The sequence below is a fragment of the Hippopotamus amphibius genome, chromosome 13 (genome assembly GCF_030028045.1).
Source record: "Hippopotamus amphibius kiboko isolate mHipAmp2 chromosome 13, mHipAmp2.hap2, whole genome shotgun sequence".
Lineage (NCBI taxonomy): Eukaryota > Metazoa > Chordata > Mammalia > Artiodactyla > Hippopotamidae > Hippopotamus > Hippopotamus amphibius.
Window position 1 is genome coordinate 61,355,132 of NC_080198.1, and position 14,794 is coordinate 61,369,925.

The 14,794-nt window shown below is 33.6% G+C and overlaps 1 protein-coding gene across 4 annotated transcripts in view; it reads right to left on the minus strand.

Annotated features, from left to right (window-relative positions):
- Positions 1-2,164: 2,164 nt before the first annotated feature.
- The window catches only part of HSPA4L (heat shock protein family A (Hsp70) member 4 like), a 58,900-nt gene continuing 46,270 nt past the window's right edge, over positions 2,165-14,794 (minus strand). For all 4 annotated transcript variants that reach the window (XM_057704381.1, XM_057704380.1, XM_057704382.1 and 1 more), the window contains 3 exons: positions 12,783-12,902; positions 9,678-9,839; positions 2,165-5,844 (listed from right to left, as the gene is read on the minus strand). In XM_057704381.1, the coding sequence (XP_057560364.1) occupies positions 5,653-5,844; positions 9,678-9,839; positions 12,783-12,902 (474 nt within the window). In that variant the 3' untranslated portion in view covers positions 2,165-5,652. The remainder of the gene's footprint in view (positions 5,845-9,677; positions 9,840-12,782; positions 12,903-14,794) is intronic.

The following is a 14,794-nucleotide window of genomic DNA, read 5'->3' on the forward strand; positions in this document are numbered from 1 at the left end:
ATAACTCTGATGACCTGTCCACAAACCACCAAGTCAGTGAAGTTCATTATGTGAATATTAAGCCTCAGATGTTCAAAACTCATGGTTCAAAGAGAGTAGATATATATTTATAATTACATGACTTCTTGACAGTGTGCACTTTCAATCAAAAAATGAAATGTATTTATCAATTGCTATTTGTTCACTAATATGAAGATGCCATTTTACATACACAGAAAATGTTTTATATACTTTGATTGTCAAATGTAAACATTTTAGAGATATGTTTATGAACCAAAATTGTATGCCACATATATATTAGCATTATATGTAAGAACATTACCAACTTAACATCACAAACCATTCTCATGTCTGCTCATTGAAGCTAAAGGTCTGCTGTATGCAAAACACAGTTAATTATTTTTATAGATACATCACACTTGATTATGATTTTCTGCATTGCACTTGTCTCTTCATGCTGAAAACAAACTGGGAAATTGAGAAATCTTAAAAAAAAAAAATTACTAGCTAGTAGGAACTAAACTGCCAGAAGGTATTTTATACTAATGACTGGAATCAGAGTCACTATGTACATAAATTATTTTAATAATGGTTGGAGAAAAGAAAAATGACTTGGATGCCATGTTAGTACTAAATAATTAAGTAACTTCGTTAAAAAAATCGCTTCTATATTAAACAACATTGGCTTCATCCTGCCAAATATAAAATTTTTTACTTTAATGTGAGTCTCCTTGCAAGACACTAAGCCATAAAAGTATTATTTCAGGGGGAAAAAAACCACAACACTTTAAAGCTTCCTTTACTTAGATCTCAATTTCTAATTACATTTTTATTTTTACATCTACATTCTGGGTGGGTCCATATGATCTCAAGAGCATGTTAACTCAAGGTCTTGGAAGCAAAAACTTAAGAAATTCTAAAAAAAACAAGGAAGATGCACAACACATGTATGTAATCAGAAAACAGCAAAGAACTGAAGGTGTCTAATCTTTAACAACTATTTTGAATTTCTGACCCTTTTTGCTACATTCATATTTGGATTAAAAATGAGGGACGGTTACTTAATACACATTACTCACAGAATTGACCTACTACTTAAAAGTATTCAAAGGCCAGCATATGAAAAATATATTAAGCCACTATTAAATTTTAGAGATATTACATATGGAAACTTATAACATGGCTTTTCAAGTATGAATTTAAGAGTCAAAAAATTCTTAACAATAAAATTTGGTTTTAAAGTAAAAAGAAGACAGATAATAAAAGTAGCTATCAAAGTAAAAGGAAAACTATTTTTAAAATCCATGAAGTAAAAGACTTAAAGCCTAATCCATAATAAAAAGCAAAATATAATTGAGAAATATAGTGATATATTTGAGTCTAAAACTGAATGAGAGATTAATAAAACAAGGTAATAGGACAGACTAAGATGATTTCCATTTATAGTGCATATACTATAATGTACTTAAACTATTTAAAACATGTTGAAGTTCACTAATCTGTTGAAGTTCACTAATCTCTTTATAGGATGGGTAATCAATACTTCCCTAATACTCATCACGTGACCTAGGGCATGACAGTTAATTAGAGGTTCCAAAGCAAAAATCATACCATTAATTTTTGTTGTTGATATGGATTTTGACCTGCTTGACAGACTGAATCAGATGTTCATGATTCAGTTATTAGTTTTCTTTCTTTGACTTGAAAACTCCAAGTCATTTAATAATGTATTTTAACAGACATGCCTTTTCTTTTAATGCTTACTCTTAACAATATGCTAGAGCTACCCTCTAGAGATGTGGAAGGTGAAAGAGCCATTACCACCTATAGGTACTGACCACGGCCATAGACATTTAGGTTTTTTTTCTTTTCTTCTAAGCAGTTTGTTAATATTCTAAAAATTCCAGGTGCCCTGTTATTGTATTAAACAATTACCCTTGAATTTATTAGCAAGGGGAAAAAACTGAGACATCTGGCTATACTAGAAACCCATAGCTATTTAGTTAGGAAACATAAGTATATGGAAGAATATTAATTTTAATTTATTTTATATTTGAAATGTGAAAGTTAAATAACTAAAGCTTTTGTTTGTTTTGGTTAAAGACTTGGTCTTGATCTGCATTAAATCTTATTTTTATCAAAAGAAAAGATTATATGCTTCATGGAAATTTTAAAAAAATTTTATTTTGGTTTAAATCAAACCTTGACAAAAAACAAAAGGTAATTTTAAAACTTTTTTCTTTTTTGATCAAAAAGTCTGTCTCTTCTGAAACTGACTAAGAAGATTATTTAGTTTGGTAAATGACAGTTACAAAACACTGTAGTTAAGAGGATAATAAAACATGAGACTCAAACTAAGCATCCCTACACTTATGTCATCTGAAAAGTCATCAGTGGCTGACTTTAATCAATACCATCAGATTTTAAATACTGATATATCAATATACTTAAATATGCCTCTCATTAAGTTTTACAGAATCCAATATAAAACCAAATTCCACTTAAAACTTCTGAAGTCTAACCACAAAATAACATTTACTTTAAAATTGAAGTTTTTTGTTGTAAAATTCTAAAAGTTGAGAAAGATGAAGTCATATTTTTCTATCACTTGTAAATCTGTGATATGTTAAATTAATGCCAAGGCTTTGTTGTAGACTACCAAATACCAACTATTAAAAACAAAACAGAAAATCCTGATGGGAATATTTGTAGGCTTAATGTTACAATTCAAATTTATGAAAATGCAGGGATGGTTAAATCTATTTTGGGTCAATTGATTATTGTATTCAAATGTCTGTTATCTTTAAATATAATTTTTCAAAACAGTTGAAGATGTGCTAATTTGGATAAAATGTTTTAACCTATTGATAATTAATCCCCCAAATTCACTTCGAAGGCTTCTAGCTAGGAAATATAATCATAAATATACTAAAAATTGATCTCCCCAAAGTCTAAGAACTCTTTATTTCTTCTTAAAGTCTAATTTTTACCTTTTTAAAATTGAGATTATCTGTTATTCCAATAGCCTAATTCTTTGGTGTGCTGTTTGTATTGAGAGTTGTTTCAAAACTTAAGTATTCTGTATGTTGCTAAGGAATTAAAACATTGCAGACTTTCTTTCATTATATTATTTAGCAATCTTTGTTTCTAAAATCACAGTATGATTGGCTATCAGGAGTTGATTTCTGAAACCAAATAATTTACCCTTTTCCATAGAGTCGAAGTGTGTTAGATTAATACATTAATACATTAGATTAATAATTTCCTATTAATCCTATTAATCATTTCCTACATACTTAGTTCTTATTTGCTTACTATAGGAAAACATCCTATTTTGCTATGTATTTTTAAAAAATAACTTCTAAAATAGTGGCTTTTTATTTTGAAAAAAGATCTTCAGTTTTTTGTCTAAGCACTACATATTTCATACAGGTTAAAATTAAAGTGAACCCATACCTTCTACCCAAAACTATATTAAGGAGAACATTTTCTCTTTTATTAATGTATTCAATAAATAACTAATTATAAGGTTAAGGGCTTTTGAAGATCATTTAAGTTGAATAAAAATGGGTAGGAAAAGTATACATATTATCTGTGGATATATTTAACTTATTAAGTGAAGTGTTACATAACTGCAGCAATTGGAATATTATAATTCTGACTAAAACACAGAACTATATAAACTGACTTAAGGAACTGAAAATGTCAGGATGTACTAGACAGTTGAGATGCAAAAAGGTTTGTTCCCACGTATTCCCAATTAGTTTTGGAGGTACAGCTCCTAACACAGTGGGTGGAGAGTTTCTTCTTAACACAAGAAAAAGCTATAAAACTCTATGTGTACTGTTACATATTCCCTTTCATAACTTTGATTCTCTTAATGAAGTGAACCTATATATTTAACATACAAATGGAAGTAACAATACATGCTTTTAAAAAATGTATTTCATCATCACTAATGGATATAATTATTTCATTAGTTTGAAAACATTAAAAATATATTGGGTCTATATGATTTTTTAATGCAAAAAAGGGACATCTCCCTCAAAAAGGATGAATAAAAATCCCTGCAAAATGCATTGCTCCATACTTTCCTTTCAGTGCAGACTACATTGTAGAAACAAAATCTCTCTTAAGAGAACTAGCTGTGAGAAGTAATGACTATCCCTAAAGATATTAAACTCTCAATTTTTACTAAAGAAAAGTCAATGTTAATTCTTAATATAAAGATGTAGCTTTGGGAAAAACTGAGCTTTTCAAAATTTTAACCTAGGTCAATCTAGTTAATTAGCATTAAGCACACAAGTGTCTATGCATTGTCTATGCTTCTTTTTCTTGTAGGTTGAAAAGTCATTTCAATTTGCTCCCATACTTAGTTTCAAGCTTCTGGACAGAACTGAACAGTATGAACAAGTCTGGTGATGAAGCACAGATTAAGTCCTTAAAATATCTTAATTTCACAGCCCCTTTTCCCATATAATTTATATATGAAGCACCAAAACTGGAGCCAAGGTCTGAACAGGTAACGTAACAGCAGGAACTTATAATTTAATCACATCATATCATATTACACTATGTAACATTCTATATTTTGCCTGTTGCTGTGTAACACAGTTAAGTTTATTACAAGCATTATTTCCTAAGACTTACGGTATAAATGCTTCTTTTCAAGTATTACTGCTTATTTAGTGTTCTATGTTAACATTAAGTAAATCAGTGATAAATGTATATAATGCAATACACATTGTGCCATTTCTCCCTACCCTGTGTTAACATATTAACAAAGTCAATTGAGAAAACCAAAACAACTATTGAAACTAAAACAAGGCTATCAACATCACAGATGCATGTCTGAGTTGGTCAACAGCATTTCCCCCTTAACATGAAGGTTATTTTCATCAAAAATGCTTCACCATTTTTAGGCTAGCATTACTTTAGCAGCAGCTGGTCTTCAGGACAAGTAGATCAGAAGTTTCAAGTGCTAAAGACACTGAATTACTCTGAGAAACATCAATCCACATGACAGTGAACTGCTGGTGTCACCTTAACATAAAATTGTGCATTTTCCCTTTCAATGTGTGACTTAGTTCATTTATATGATGACAACAGTTTTGAAGTTCTCATGGCACACCAATGAGATGGACTAATTTGTCAAGGAACCTCTTATATGTTTTAATAATTAAATTATAACAATACAGTAACTAGAAAAAGGACAGTGCCTTGGTGGCTTTAAACCACATCAATTTCAATATTTGTTTTTCAAAATAATGATGCAATTAAATCTATGCTTCTGGAACAATAGTGCAATATAGTATCCTTTCCTGAATAAAGGAGCTGAGGTTTATCCAAGTAGAAGCTTTAAATAAGGTAGTTTGTTGCCAACTACTTATCAATCTTGCATGTTTGACATACAATATATTAGGAAAGCTTAAACTGATTTGTTAATCTATATTCAGCTAAAGCTTCACATAAGCAGCAATGGAAATGAGGAGAGGTGCACTCAAGAGAAAACACTTTTCAAAACAACTCCAAAAAACAAATGACAAAAAGTGGTTAAGAACAACTAAACATCTGTTGTGTGTATCAGATGTAAAAGAATGGACCCTGTGGTTTACTTGCACTGTTTGAATTACGTGAAGGTAAAATTAAGACTTAGTCCACTTCCATCTCTCCAGAAGATTTAGTATGCTGTGAGCTGTCTTCTGTTGTATCTGGTTTAGTTTCAGTCCCACTCTGTCCATCCATTGGTCCATTGTGTTCACTATTAGCTTTTGCCTTGTCTTCAGCAACCTCTACTTTCGGTTTGGGCTTATAAATGATGGGATTACAGAAATTATCCAGTTCCTAAAGACATGAAGAAAATTGATTATATTAAAAATATTAAATACGTTACCACTACCACTAGCATTCTAAAGTCCACATTAACTTTCTAAATTTCCACATACTTCCACATTCCTGAATAGCTGTTAGCTCAGCTAACCAATTAATTTTTTTTTAATAAATTTATTTACTTATTCATTGGCTGCATTGGGTCTTAGTTGCTGCACACGGGCTTTCTCTAGTTGAGGTGAGCAGGGGCTACTCTTCATTGTGGTGCGCGGGTTCATTATGGTGGCTTCTCTTGTTGCGGAGCACAGGCTCTAGGCGCGTGGGCTTCAGTAGTTGTGGCACATGGGCTCAATAGTTGTGGCTCACGGGCTCTACAGTGCAGGCTCAATAGTTGTGGGGCACAGGCTTTGTTGTTCCGTGGCATGTGGCATCTTCCCAGACCAGGGCTTGAACCCGTGTCTCCTGCATTGGCAGGTGGAATCTTAACTGCTGTGCCACCTAGGAAGTCCAGTTCTTAAAATACCTTAATGAAGGATTTGCCTTCTCAGCTAGTGTTTGTCAGGGGTGATAAGAAACTATTCAGTCTTTAATAATACATTCTAGATTTACTGTTCCTAAAATTTTTTCCCTCATAATGTAAATACAGTTTACTTTGGCAGGAATAATTTACTTTAAATTTATTTTTAATTTTTGGCGGGGGGGGCGCTGTGTTGGGTCTTTGTCCTGCGTACACGCTTTCTCTAGTTGTGGTGAGTGGGTGGGCTTCTCCTGTTGCAGTGCACAGGCTCTGGGGTGCACGGGCTTCAGTAGTTGCAGCACATGGGCTCAGCAGTTGTGGCTCACAGGCTCTAGAGGGTGCAGGCTCAGTAGTTGTGACGCATGGGCTTAGTTGCTCCATGGCATGTGGGATCTTCCTGGATCAGGGATCGAGCCCGTGTCCCCTGCATTGGCAGGCGAATTCTTAACCACTGCACCACCAGGGAAGTTCCAAGTAAGAATAACTTTTATTTATTTTTTTGGCTGCGCCACGCAGCATGCAGTATCTTAGTTTCCCAACCAAGGACTGAACCCGGGCCCTTGGCAGTGAGAGCACAGAGTCCTAACCACTGGGCAACCAGGGTATTCCCAGGAATAATTTTTAATTCATTCCTTTAAATTATGCCTAAAACTTTGTTACGAGAACTATGTCACATAATACCTGTTTCATAAATTTTCTCAACATTTACATGAAAACAATTTTAATGGAATTATATAAATATATACACTAACTTTATTTACTTTCTGAAAACAGCAGAGTACCCTTTTCTGTTGAAGGAAGAATAAGCCATGAAAGTAAATCAACTTAATAATAATTCAAAAGAGATATATTTTCTATATCCTTGCTTTTTCTACACAGAAATAAAAGACCATTTCAATAATGCTACTGAAAAACTTTAAATTCTCTCAAGACCAGTGTCACAGAAATTGGGATAGGGATGGAAAGACAGGAAGTGACATCCTGGGGAAATGGTTCAATGGCGAACTGTTCTTATCACACTGTGCATCTCATCTGATTAGGAGTAATTACTATAGATTCTTTGCAAAACTTTCTCAAAAGGAAAATACTCTTGTTGTTTTACTATTAAAAAAAGTACCTGTTTTGGGTACAGGAAAAGTTGCTCAACATCACTATCATCAGAGAAACGCAAATCAAAATCACAGTGACATACCATCTCACACCTGTCAGAACGGCTATCATCAAAAAGAACACATAACAAATTTTGGCAAGGATATGGAGAAAAGGGAACCTAGGTACACTTCTGGTGGAAATGTAAATTGGTATAGCCATTATAGAAAACATTATGGAAGTTCCTCAAAAAACTAAAAATAGAAGTACCATATAATCCAGCAATTCTACTGGGTAAATATCCAGAAAAAATGAAAATACTAATTGGAGAAGATACATGCACCCCAATGTCCCTAGCAGCATTATTTATAATAGTAGCCAAGATATGGAAGCAATGTAAGTGTCCAACTGATGAATGGACAAAGATGTGGCATATATATGCAATGGAATACTACTTAGCCATAAAAAAAAAGAATGAAATTTGCCATTTGCAACAACATGGATGTTCCTGGAGGGTATTATGCTTACAGAGAAAGACAAATACTGTATGTTATTATTTTATGTGGAATCTAAAAATTAAATGAGTGAATACAACAAAAACTGACTCACAGATATAGAGAACCAAGTAGAGGTTACCAGTGAGGAGAGGGAACTGGGGAGGGGAAAGATAGGAGTAGAGTATTAAGAGGTACAAACTAATATGTATAAAATAAATAAGCTACAAGGATATATTGTACAACAGAGGGAATATAGCCAATATTTTATAACTTTGAAGTATAATCTGTAAAAATATTAAATTAGTGTACACTTGAAAGTAATATAATCTTATAAATCAAATATATTTCAATAAAAAACACCCCAAAACCTGTTTTGGTTTTAAAAAAATGAATCAAATACCTATGAACATACTGAACTAGAGTAAAAAAATCACCTGCAATTCCATCTCCTATCGACTAACATTATTAACCTTTTGGTGAACGTCCTACTAGATGTATGTCCGTGCACATGCATATATCCAAACATACAAATCTATGAACATGCTAGTTATCTAGTGAGATAACTTTTATTTAGATTCTGTAATCTTTCCTTTTTCACTCAACAATATGTTATATCGTCTTTATAACTAAATAGATTTATCTCTATATCTTAAATACTGTATTTAATTGTTGAAAGGTGTTATATATGCATCTATTTATCTAGTTTCTTTTTTCCCCCTTAGATCTTTATTGGAATATAATTGTTTTACAATGTTGTGCAGTTTCCGCTGTACAACAAAGTGAATCAGCTGTATTTACACCTATATCCCTGTATCCCCTCCCTCTAGAGCTTCCCTCCCCTCCTCCCTATGCCAGCGCTCAAGTTTCTTATTGATAGGTATTTAGGTTGTTGCCAGTTTTTTGCTATCATAAGCAAAGGTATTTATCTGGATATACTTATGCAACAGTCAAATTAGGATGAATTCCTAGAACTGTGATTTCTGTATTAAAGGGTAAACTCATTTTAAATTTCTATACATATTCTGAAATGATGTCCCAGAAAAATAGTAACAAATTTAACCAAGTTGCTCAGGAAGAGCATCCATTTCTTCACACCCTTGGCAATTACAGCAAAGATTGTAAATGTTAACACACAACCAAATCGGAGAAAAGAGATTTGAATTTCTTAGATTAGTAATGAAGATGAATACTTTTTCATGTGTTTGTTGGACATGTATTTCTTTGTCGGTTGTTTTTACAGTGTCTTACTCATCTTTCTACTTAGACGCTGATCTTTATTATCAAGTTTGTCACCATGTTTTTCATAGTGTTTTCTATAACCTTTGACATTTTCAGCAGCAATGTTTTTTCAACTGGGAAGTTTATCTCAGAAGTAAGATTTTACCATGGAATTTTACACATTTCAAACTATGTCAAAGACAAACATATATTGCAGTTTTACTGGGGAGACTCAGAAGTATTTTCCAGCCTAGAAAAATTGGACATATTTGGAGTTGTCGCAGTGCTTTATTTCATTCTGTATGACACTTAAAATCTAAAAAACACTTTTGTGTATATGATTAATTAAATCAAGGAACAGAGATGTTCCCACCTAGAATCTTTTCCCCCCTCCCAAAATTAAAGATTAGCCTCAAATTCCTGTTTTTCTGTGTTCTTCTGCAAGTTGATTATTTCTCAAAGTATGACTCCCATTAAAAAATTTTAGTGACTGAACCCATGAGAAAGAGAAGTTTATAGTTTCTTACCTTTGACTTTGCAACTATTTCTGAAATTTTCACCACAGGATCTTGAGTGAGACTTAGTTTGTTTTGTGCATTCATCTTACTGTTCAGCCAACTCATGGCTTCACTGATATATTTTTCAACTTTTTCCATTTCAGCAGGATCCAAATGATCGTATCTTTCATCCTGTTAGGAGAAAAAAACTTTACTTAATGTAACAGGTTCTTCAGTAAGCACCAATTTATTGATAATTTGTACTTAAAAGATATAGACTCTTATTGAGTGTATACCTCTCACACGTACACACGTGAAGATGCCATTTACAAATTACAAAGAACTGAAGAAACTGGGAGAAAGAAAAATCAGCAAGGGGTTTTAAAAGGAAAGGCTTTCTGAAGAAGTCAGGTTTGGGAAAGAATGACTGGTGAAGAATATTAAAGGAAAAAGTAGTGCTTAGCCAAGAAAGAAGCTGCGTGGACTTAAATTTGTCAGGGAGTAAAGAGAAATAAGGTCAGCAAGCACGTAGCAAGCTAGATAGAAAATTCTGACTGTACAACCGAATATGTTTAAGTTGTTGATGAGAATTACATAATAAAATTTTGTCTGAAAAAGACAACTGCAGCTGTCACATGTAGGAGACAATCTAAGAAGTCATGATTTAGACTGGTAGTCTCAAAACCATAAAGGAATGACAATGCAACACAGAGAGCATCTCCTCCCCATTCATCCTTCTACCTACATGCTTTTAAAATAATCTCTAGCTTGAACCTCTTCACTGAACTCCCAACTCTATATCCGACTTCCAACTTGAATTCTTATTTGTAAAGTTTGAAACTTACCTATAATTCAAACTTATGAAATATTTGGAAGTCTGAAATCTGTCAAGTTTGAAACTTACCTATATTTCAAACTCATGATTGCCTCCCCAGCTCTTCCAAGTTTTTCCCCATCTCAGTAAATAGCAATCCTTGCAGGCCAAAAATCCTTGTTGTCATTTTGACTCCTCTTTCTGTTATATTTACATAAAATCTATCAGTGAATCTTATTAGCTCTGCCTTCAAAATTTATGCGGCAGAAATCTAACCCCTTCTTCCCCCTCCACTCTCCAGGTTCAGGGCTCCATCACTTGTGTTATTCTAATGTTTTAGGTAGTCTCTCTGCTTCCACAGCCTTTAAAAAAATAAGTCAAATTTTAAAATTCTATGCTCAAAAGACTCCAATGGATTCCTATATCTCAATGTAAAAGCCAAACTTTTATAATGGCCCAGTAGGCCCTTCATGAGCTGGCAAGTGATAATGTCACCCACCACTGTTTTGAGCCACACTGGCTTCCTTGCTGTTACTCCAACACATTCTCCTTTTGAGATTTTGCAACTGCTATTCCCCCCTTTTTAAGAACATTCTTCTTACAGTTATCATACATCTTGAACCCTTACCTCCTTTAATTCTCCCCTCACATGATATCACTTTATTAGTCTGCCCTTCTGACAAATCTCCTCTACCTCTGGCAGTCCCTTACTTTTCCCACAGCCCTTATCACCATCTGACTACATCACTACATTATTATTCATCTTTTCCCACTGAAGCATATTAGAAACAAGTTCAATGTTTTGCTTGATGCAGTAGTTCCAGCATCTTGAAGAGAGCCTGGAATATGTAAAAACTCAAAATTCTTGAGGATAAGTGAAGTCTTGCCTTGCTTTGAATAATATTTTAAACCTAAGTCTTCAAGAAGATTGCGATTGCTACAGCCTGGCAAACACTAGTAGGTTACAGTAGTTGTATATAGGTCCTCCAATACCAGATTTGAAATATTCTTGGTGTTTTCATTTGTCTGCTTGTTCCTTCTTACTTTTTCCATTATCCTTACATTCTATTTGTACTTATATGGACATTGACATTGGCAGGCACATTCACATTCAGTACCTGGAATATTCTTTTAGGTTGGCTGCACTGCACTTTTTATTTTACAAAATTTACAAATCTTTTATTTCTAAAATAACTAATCACCTTCTCATTGTGTACTGAAAAACAATATAGTTGTTAAGGGTTTGTATGTTGACTTCAGGCTGCTCAGGTTTTACCCTGACAACATCACTTAAACTACCTGTGTAATCCTTGACAAGTTGTTAAGCATTGCAATTTTCTTACATAATACATCCTTGTGAGAAAAAAGTGAGATAATTCATGCAAAGTGCTTAAAATTTATTAAGTTCTTGATAAGTGTAAGCTATGATAATACCCTGCCTAAATCTTTTTGGTGCTGGCCTCTCCAGCCCACTGATGCAGTTTTAACATCAATGATAAAACCTGGGGGGGGAATTATAGTGAGTATTTATTTAAAACAGGAGTCAGCAAACTTGTCCTTCAGGCCAAATCCAACCTGCTGAATCCAAAATAACTTTAGATAAGGCTATTTTGGAACACAGCCATGGCCATTCATTTATACTTTGTGTACTTACTCTTGCAACTACGTGGCAAAGTTGAGTAATTGTATAGAGATGGCAGGCCTGCAGAGCCTAAAACATTTATTATCTGTTTATTTAAAGAAAAAGTCTGCTAACCTCTGGTTTAGAGGAAAAAAATCATCAGCTTAATTTTATCAAATTGTACTGTTACATCCAAATGGAGCTATCATTTATATAACTAAATATTTGAGGCTGAAGAACAGTGGAAAAGTTAAGGGTAGTAAGATGGATTTGGGCACATATATAAAAGAATAAAGGATATGGGGTTACAGATGACTAAGACTGGAAAACTAAGTGCATCCAAAAGATAAAGAGACGAAGGGACAAAATGAATGCCACCAGAGTCCAGTGTCAAAGAGGCCTATAAATTTAAAAATGAAACCCCTAAGAAGAAAACAATGAATTTGGTCACTGGATTAATTTATAATATAGTTTTAAAGAATTCTGAAAGATTAAAGCTACATATCTGCACTGTGTTTTAAATTATCAGTATCCTTTTTTCCAATAAAGAAAAAAGTTTTAAGTTTGGTGCACAACGTCTCTGGAATTTGGTAGCAACAGCTGCTATAGCTTTGTAGTTGAGAAGTTTTAGATTTAGCCCACCCTCTCCGCATACTGCACACATTACAGTCATCATCAGTTTACTTTATGAATTCAATACCTTGTTTCTGTATGCTTCTATCACTTTCATGACAAGTTGGATCTTTCTTCCCAAGTCGTTTAAAGCTTTTGGTCTCTCTTCATGTTCCATGTACCTCATTTGAATAGGCTGGCCATATTTCTGTTAACGTAAGTTTTTTAAAAAGAAAAAAGTTATTAACAGAAAACAACTTTTAACAGAAAACAATTTTTATCCTCAACATCCTTACAGGATGATAAATAGGAAAGAAAGGTGGTCAGGTTAAAACACGTCCCCTCTTATTTTCCTCTATGGAGACGAGTTCCAGTGGTTATTTGCTTACTCAGTCCTACACAGGAATGCCTATACCTTACGTCCTTCTCTCATTCATTAAGATTATCTCTTGATTCCTCTCAAATCCAAAGAAAAACTTTAATTCTTTTAAAGATAGGTGTTAAAAGTTTATAAAACTTAAGAAAACCATAAGGACTATATTGCATGCAGAATTCATGTATTTGAAACTTGGTTTCAAATGTTTATAATGCATATAACTCTCTACAAGCAACATGATTATTGGGATTTCCTGACATTTAATACCTATTGAATATTATTTATATTTATTCATTAGATTAAGATGTGTATTTTAAGTATAGTGCTTAAAAACCCAAAAAGCCCATTTGGCCCCTTGCTCCAGGTGCCTGGAAGTAGGGAGCTTCTAAATTTTAAAACAGCCTCTATAACTTTGAGGAGGGGAATATATTAGAAAAATATTTTCTTTCAAATTCTTTACATACTTAAATAAAAATCAGCTTATTTTAGAGTAATTTTAGGTTTTCAGAACAGTTACAAAGGAAACAATAGAGAGCCAAGCACCTTCTATCACTTTTCTCTAATGTTAACATCTTATACCATCATGGTACATTTGCCAAAACCAAGAAACCAACACTGGTATATTACTATTAACTGAACCCCAGATTATATGGATTTCATCTTTTTCTGTTCCACGATACCATACTGCATTTAGTCTATTTACATACTTTTGTAACATTCATTTCTGTGGTTACTTATATATTTCAAGCAAAATAATCCATTCTGAGAGCTGCTGGGCTTTTCAGCTATTTCTGTTGGCCTCAACTGCCTGGTTTCTTCCTCCAGCAGATGGGGGAAGAACAAATCACCAAGAAGATAAAATATGATAAAGCTTAGTTTTGCTTTCATAAGCTTGGATTTTCAAGTTGCTTTTTAATTATTCTCTTTGGAAGTAACTTATTGGCATGAAGGTAATTTTTGCAAGATATTAACTTCCTTTGCTTTTAAGTAACTTCTTTTGCACACCCCCCCCCCCCAAAAGGGCTTCCTTTTCCCATACTCCAGAAGTCCTTATTAACATCATCACTTAGCATCTGTGAGTTCACTGGCTACTCAGAGAATGGTTCAGAGACCAGCCTCATCAGAATCTCCCGGAAGCTTATTAAAAAATGCAGAATCATGGGCCCAATTCAGACATACTGAATCATAATTTGCATTTCAGTAAGCGTCCCTGGTAATTCATGTGCACATTAAAAGACTGCCATCATCCACATGAAGAGAAAAGACTAAAACTTCCTATCATCCTTCCAGTCTGAACTTCTGATCTTTTAAAGTACTTTTTTTTTTTTCAGGGTTGGGGGAGGGTTGGGTAGTAAGCAGGAGGAAAAGAGTAATAGTCTTTTCTTAAAATCAGACCATTGACCTAGAAAAAGGGCACCTGGTGGACATATCTCCTTATTTCTTTGTAAAAGGACACTGAAGACCAGGGGTGCTGTTTTTGAAGTTCTTTGCTGGCCTGGTATCCCTATTAGTTACAATGTGAAAATACAAAAGGGCAGTGTATTATTACTCCTCAAAATCTGAGCAGTCAAAGGGGCGAGAAGCAGAGCAAGGGTGACTCCTCTAATGGATAAGGGGTCAGGTTGACAAATCACTTTTTTTTTTAAAGAACTTTTATTGAGATACAGTTAACATACAATAAACTGCATATATTTAGAGTGTACAATTTGCTATTTTTTTTTCTT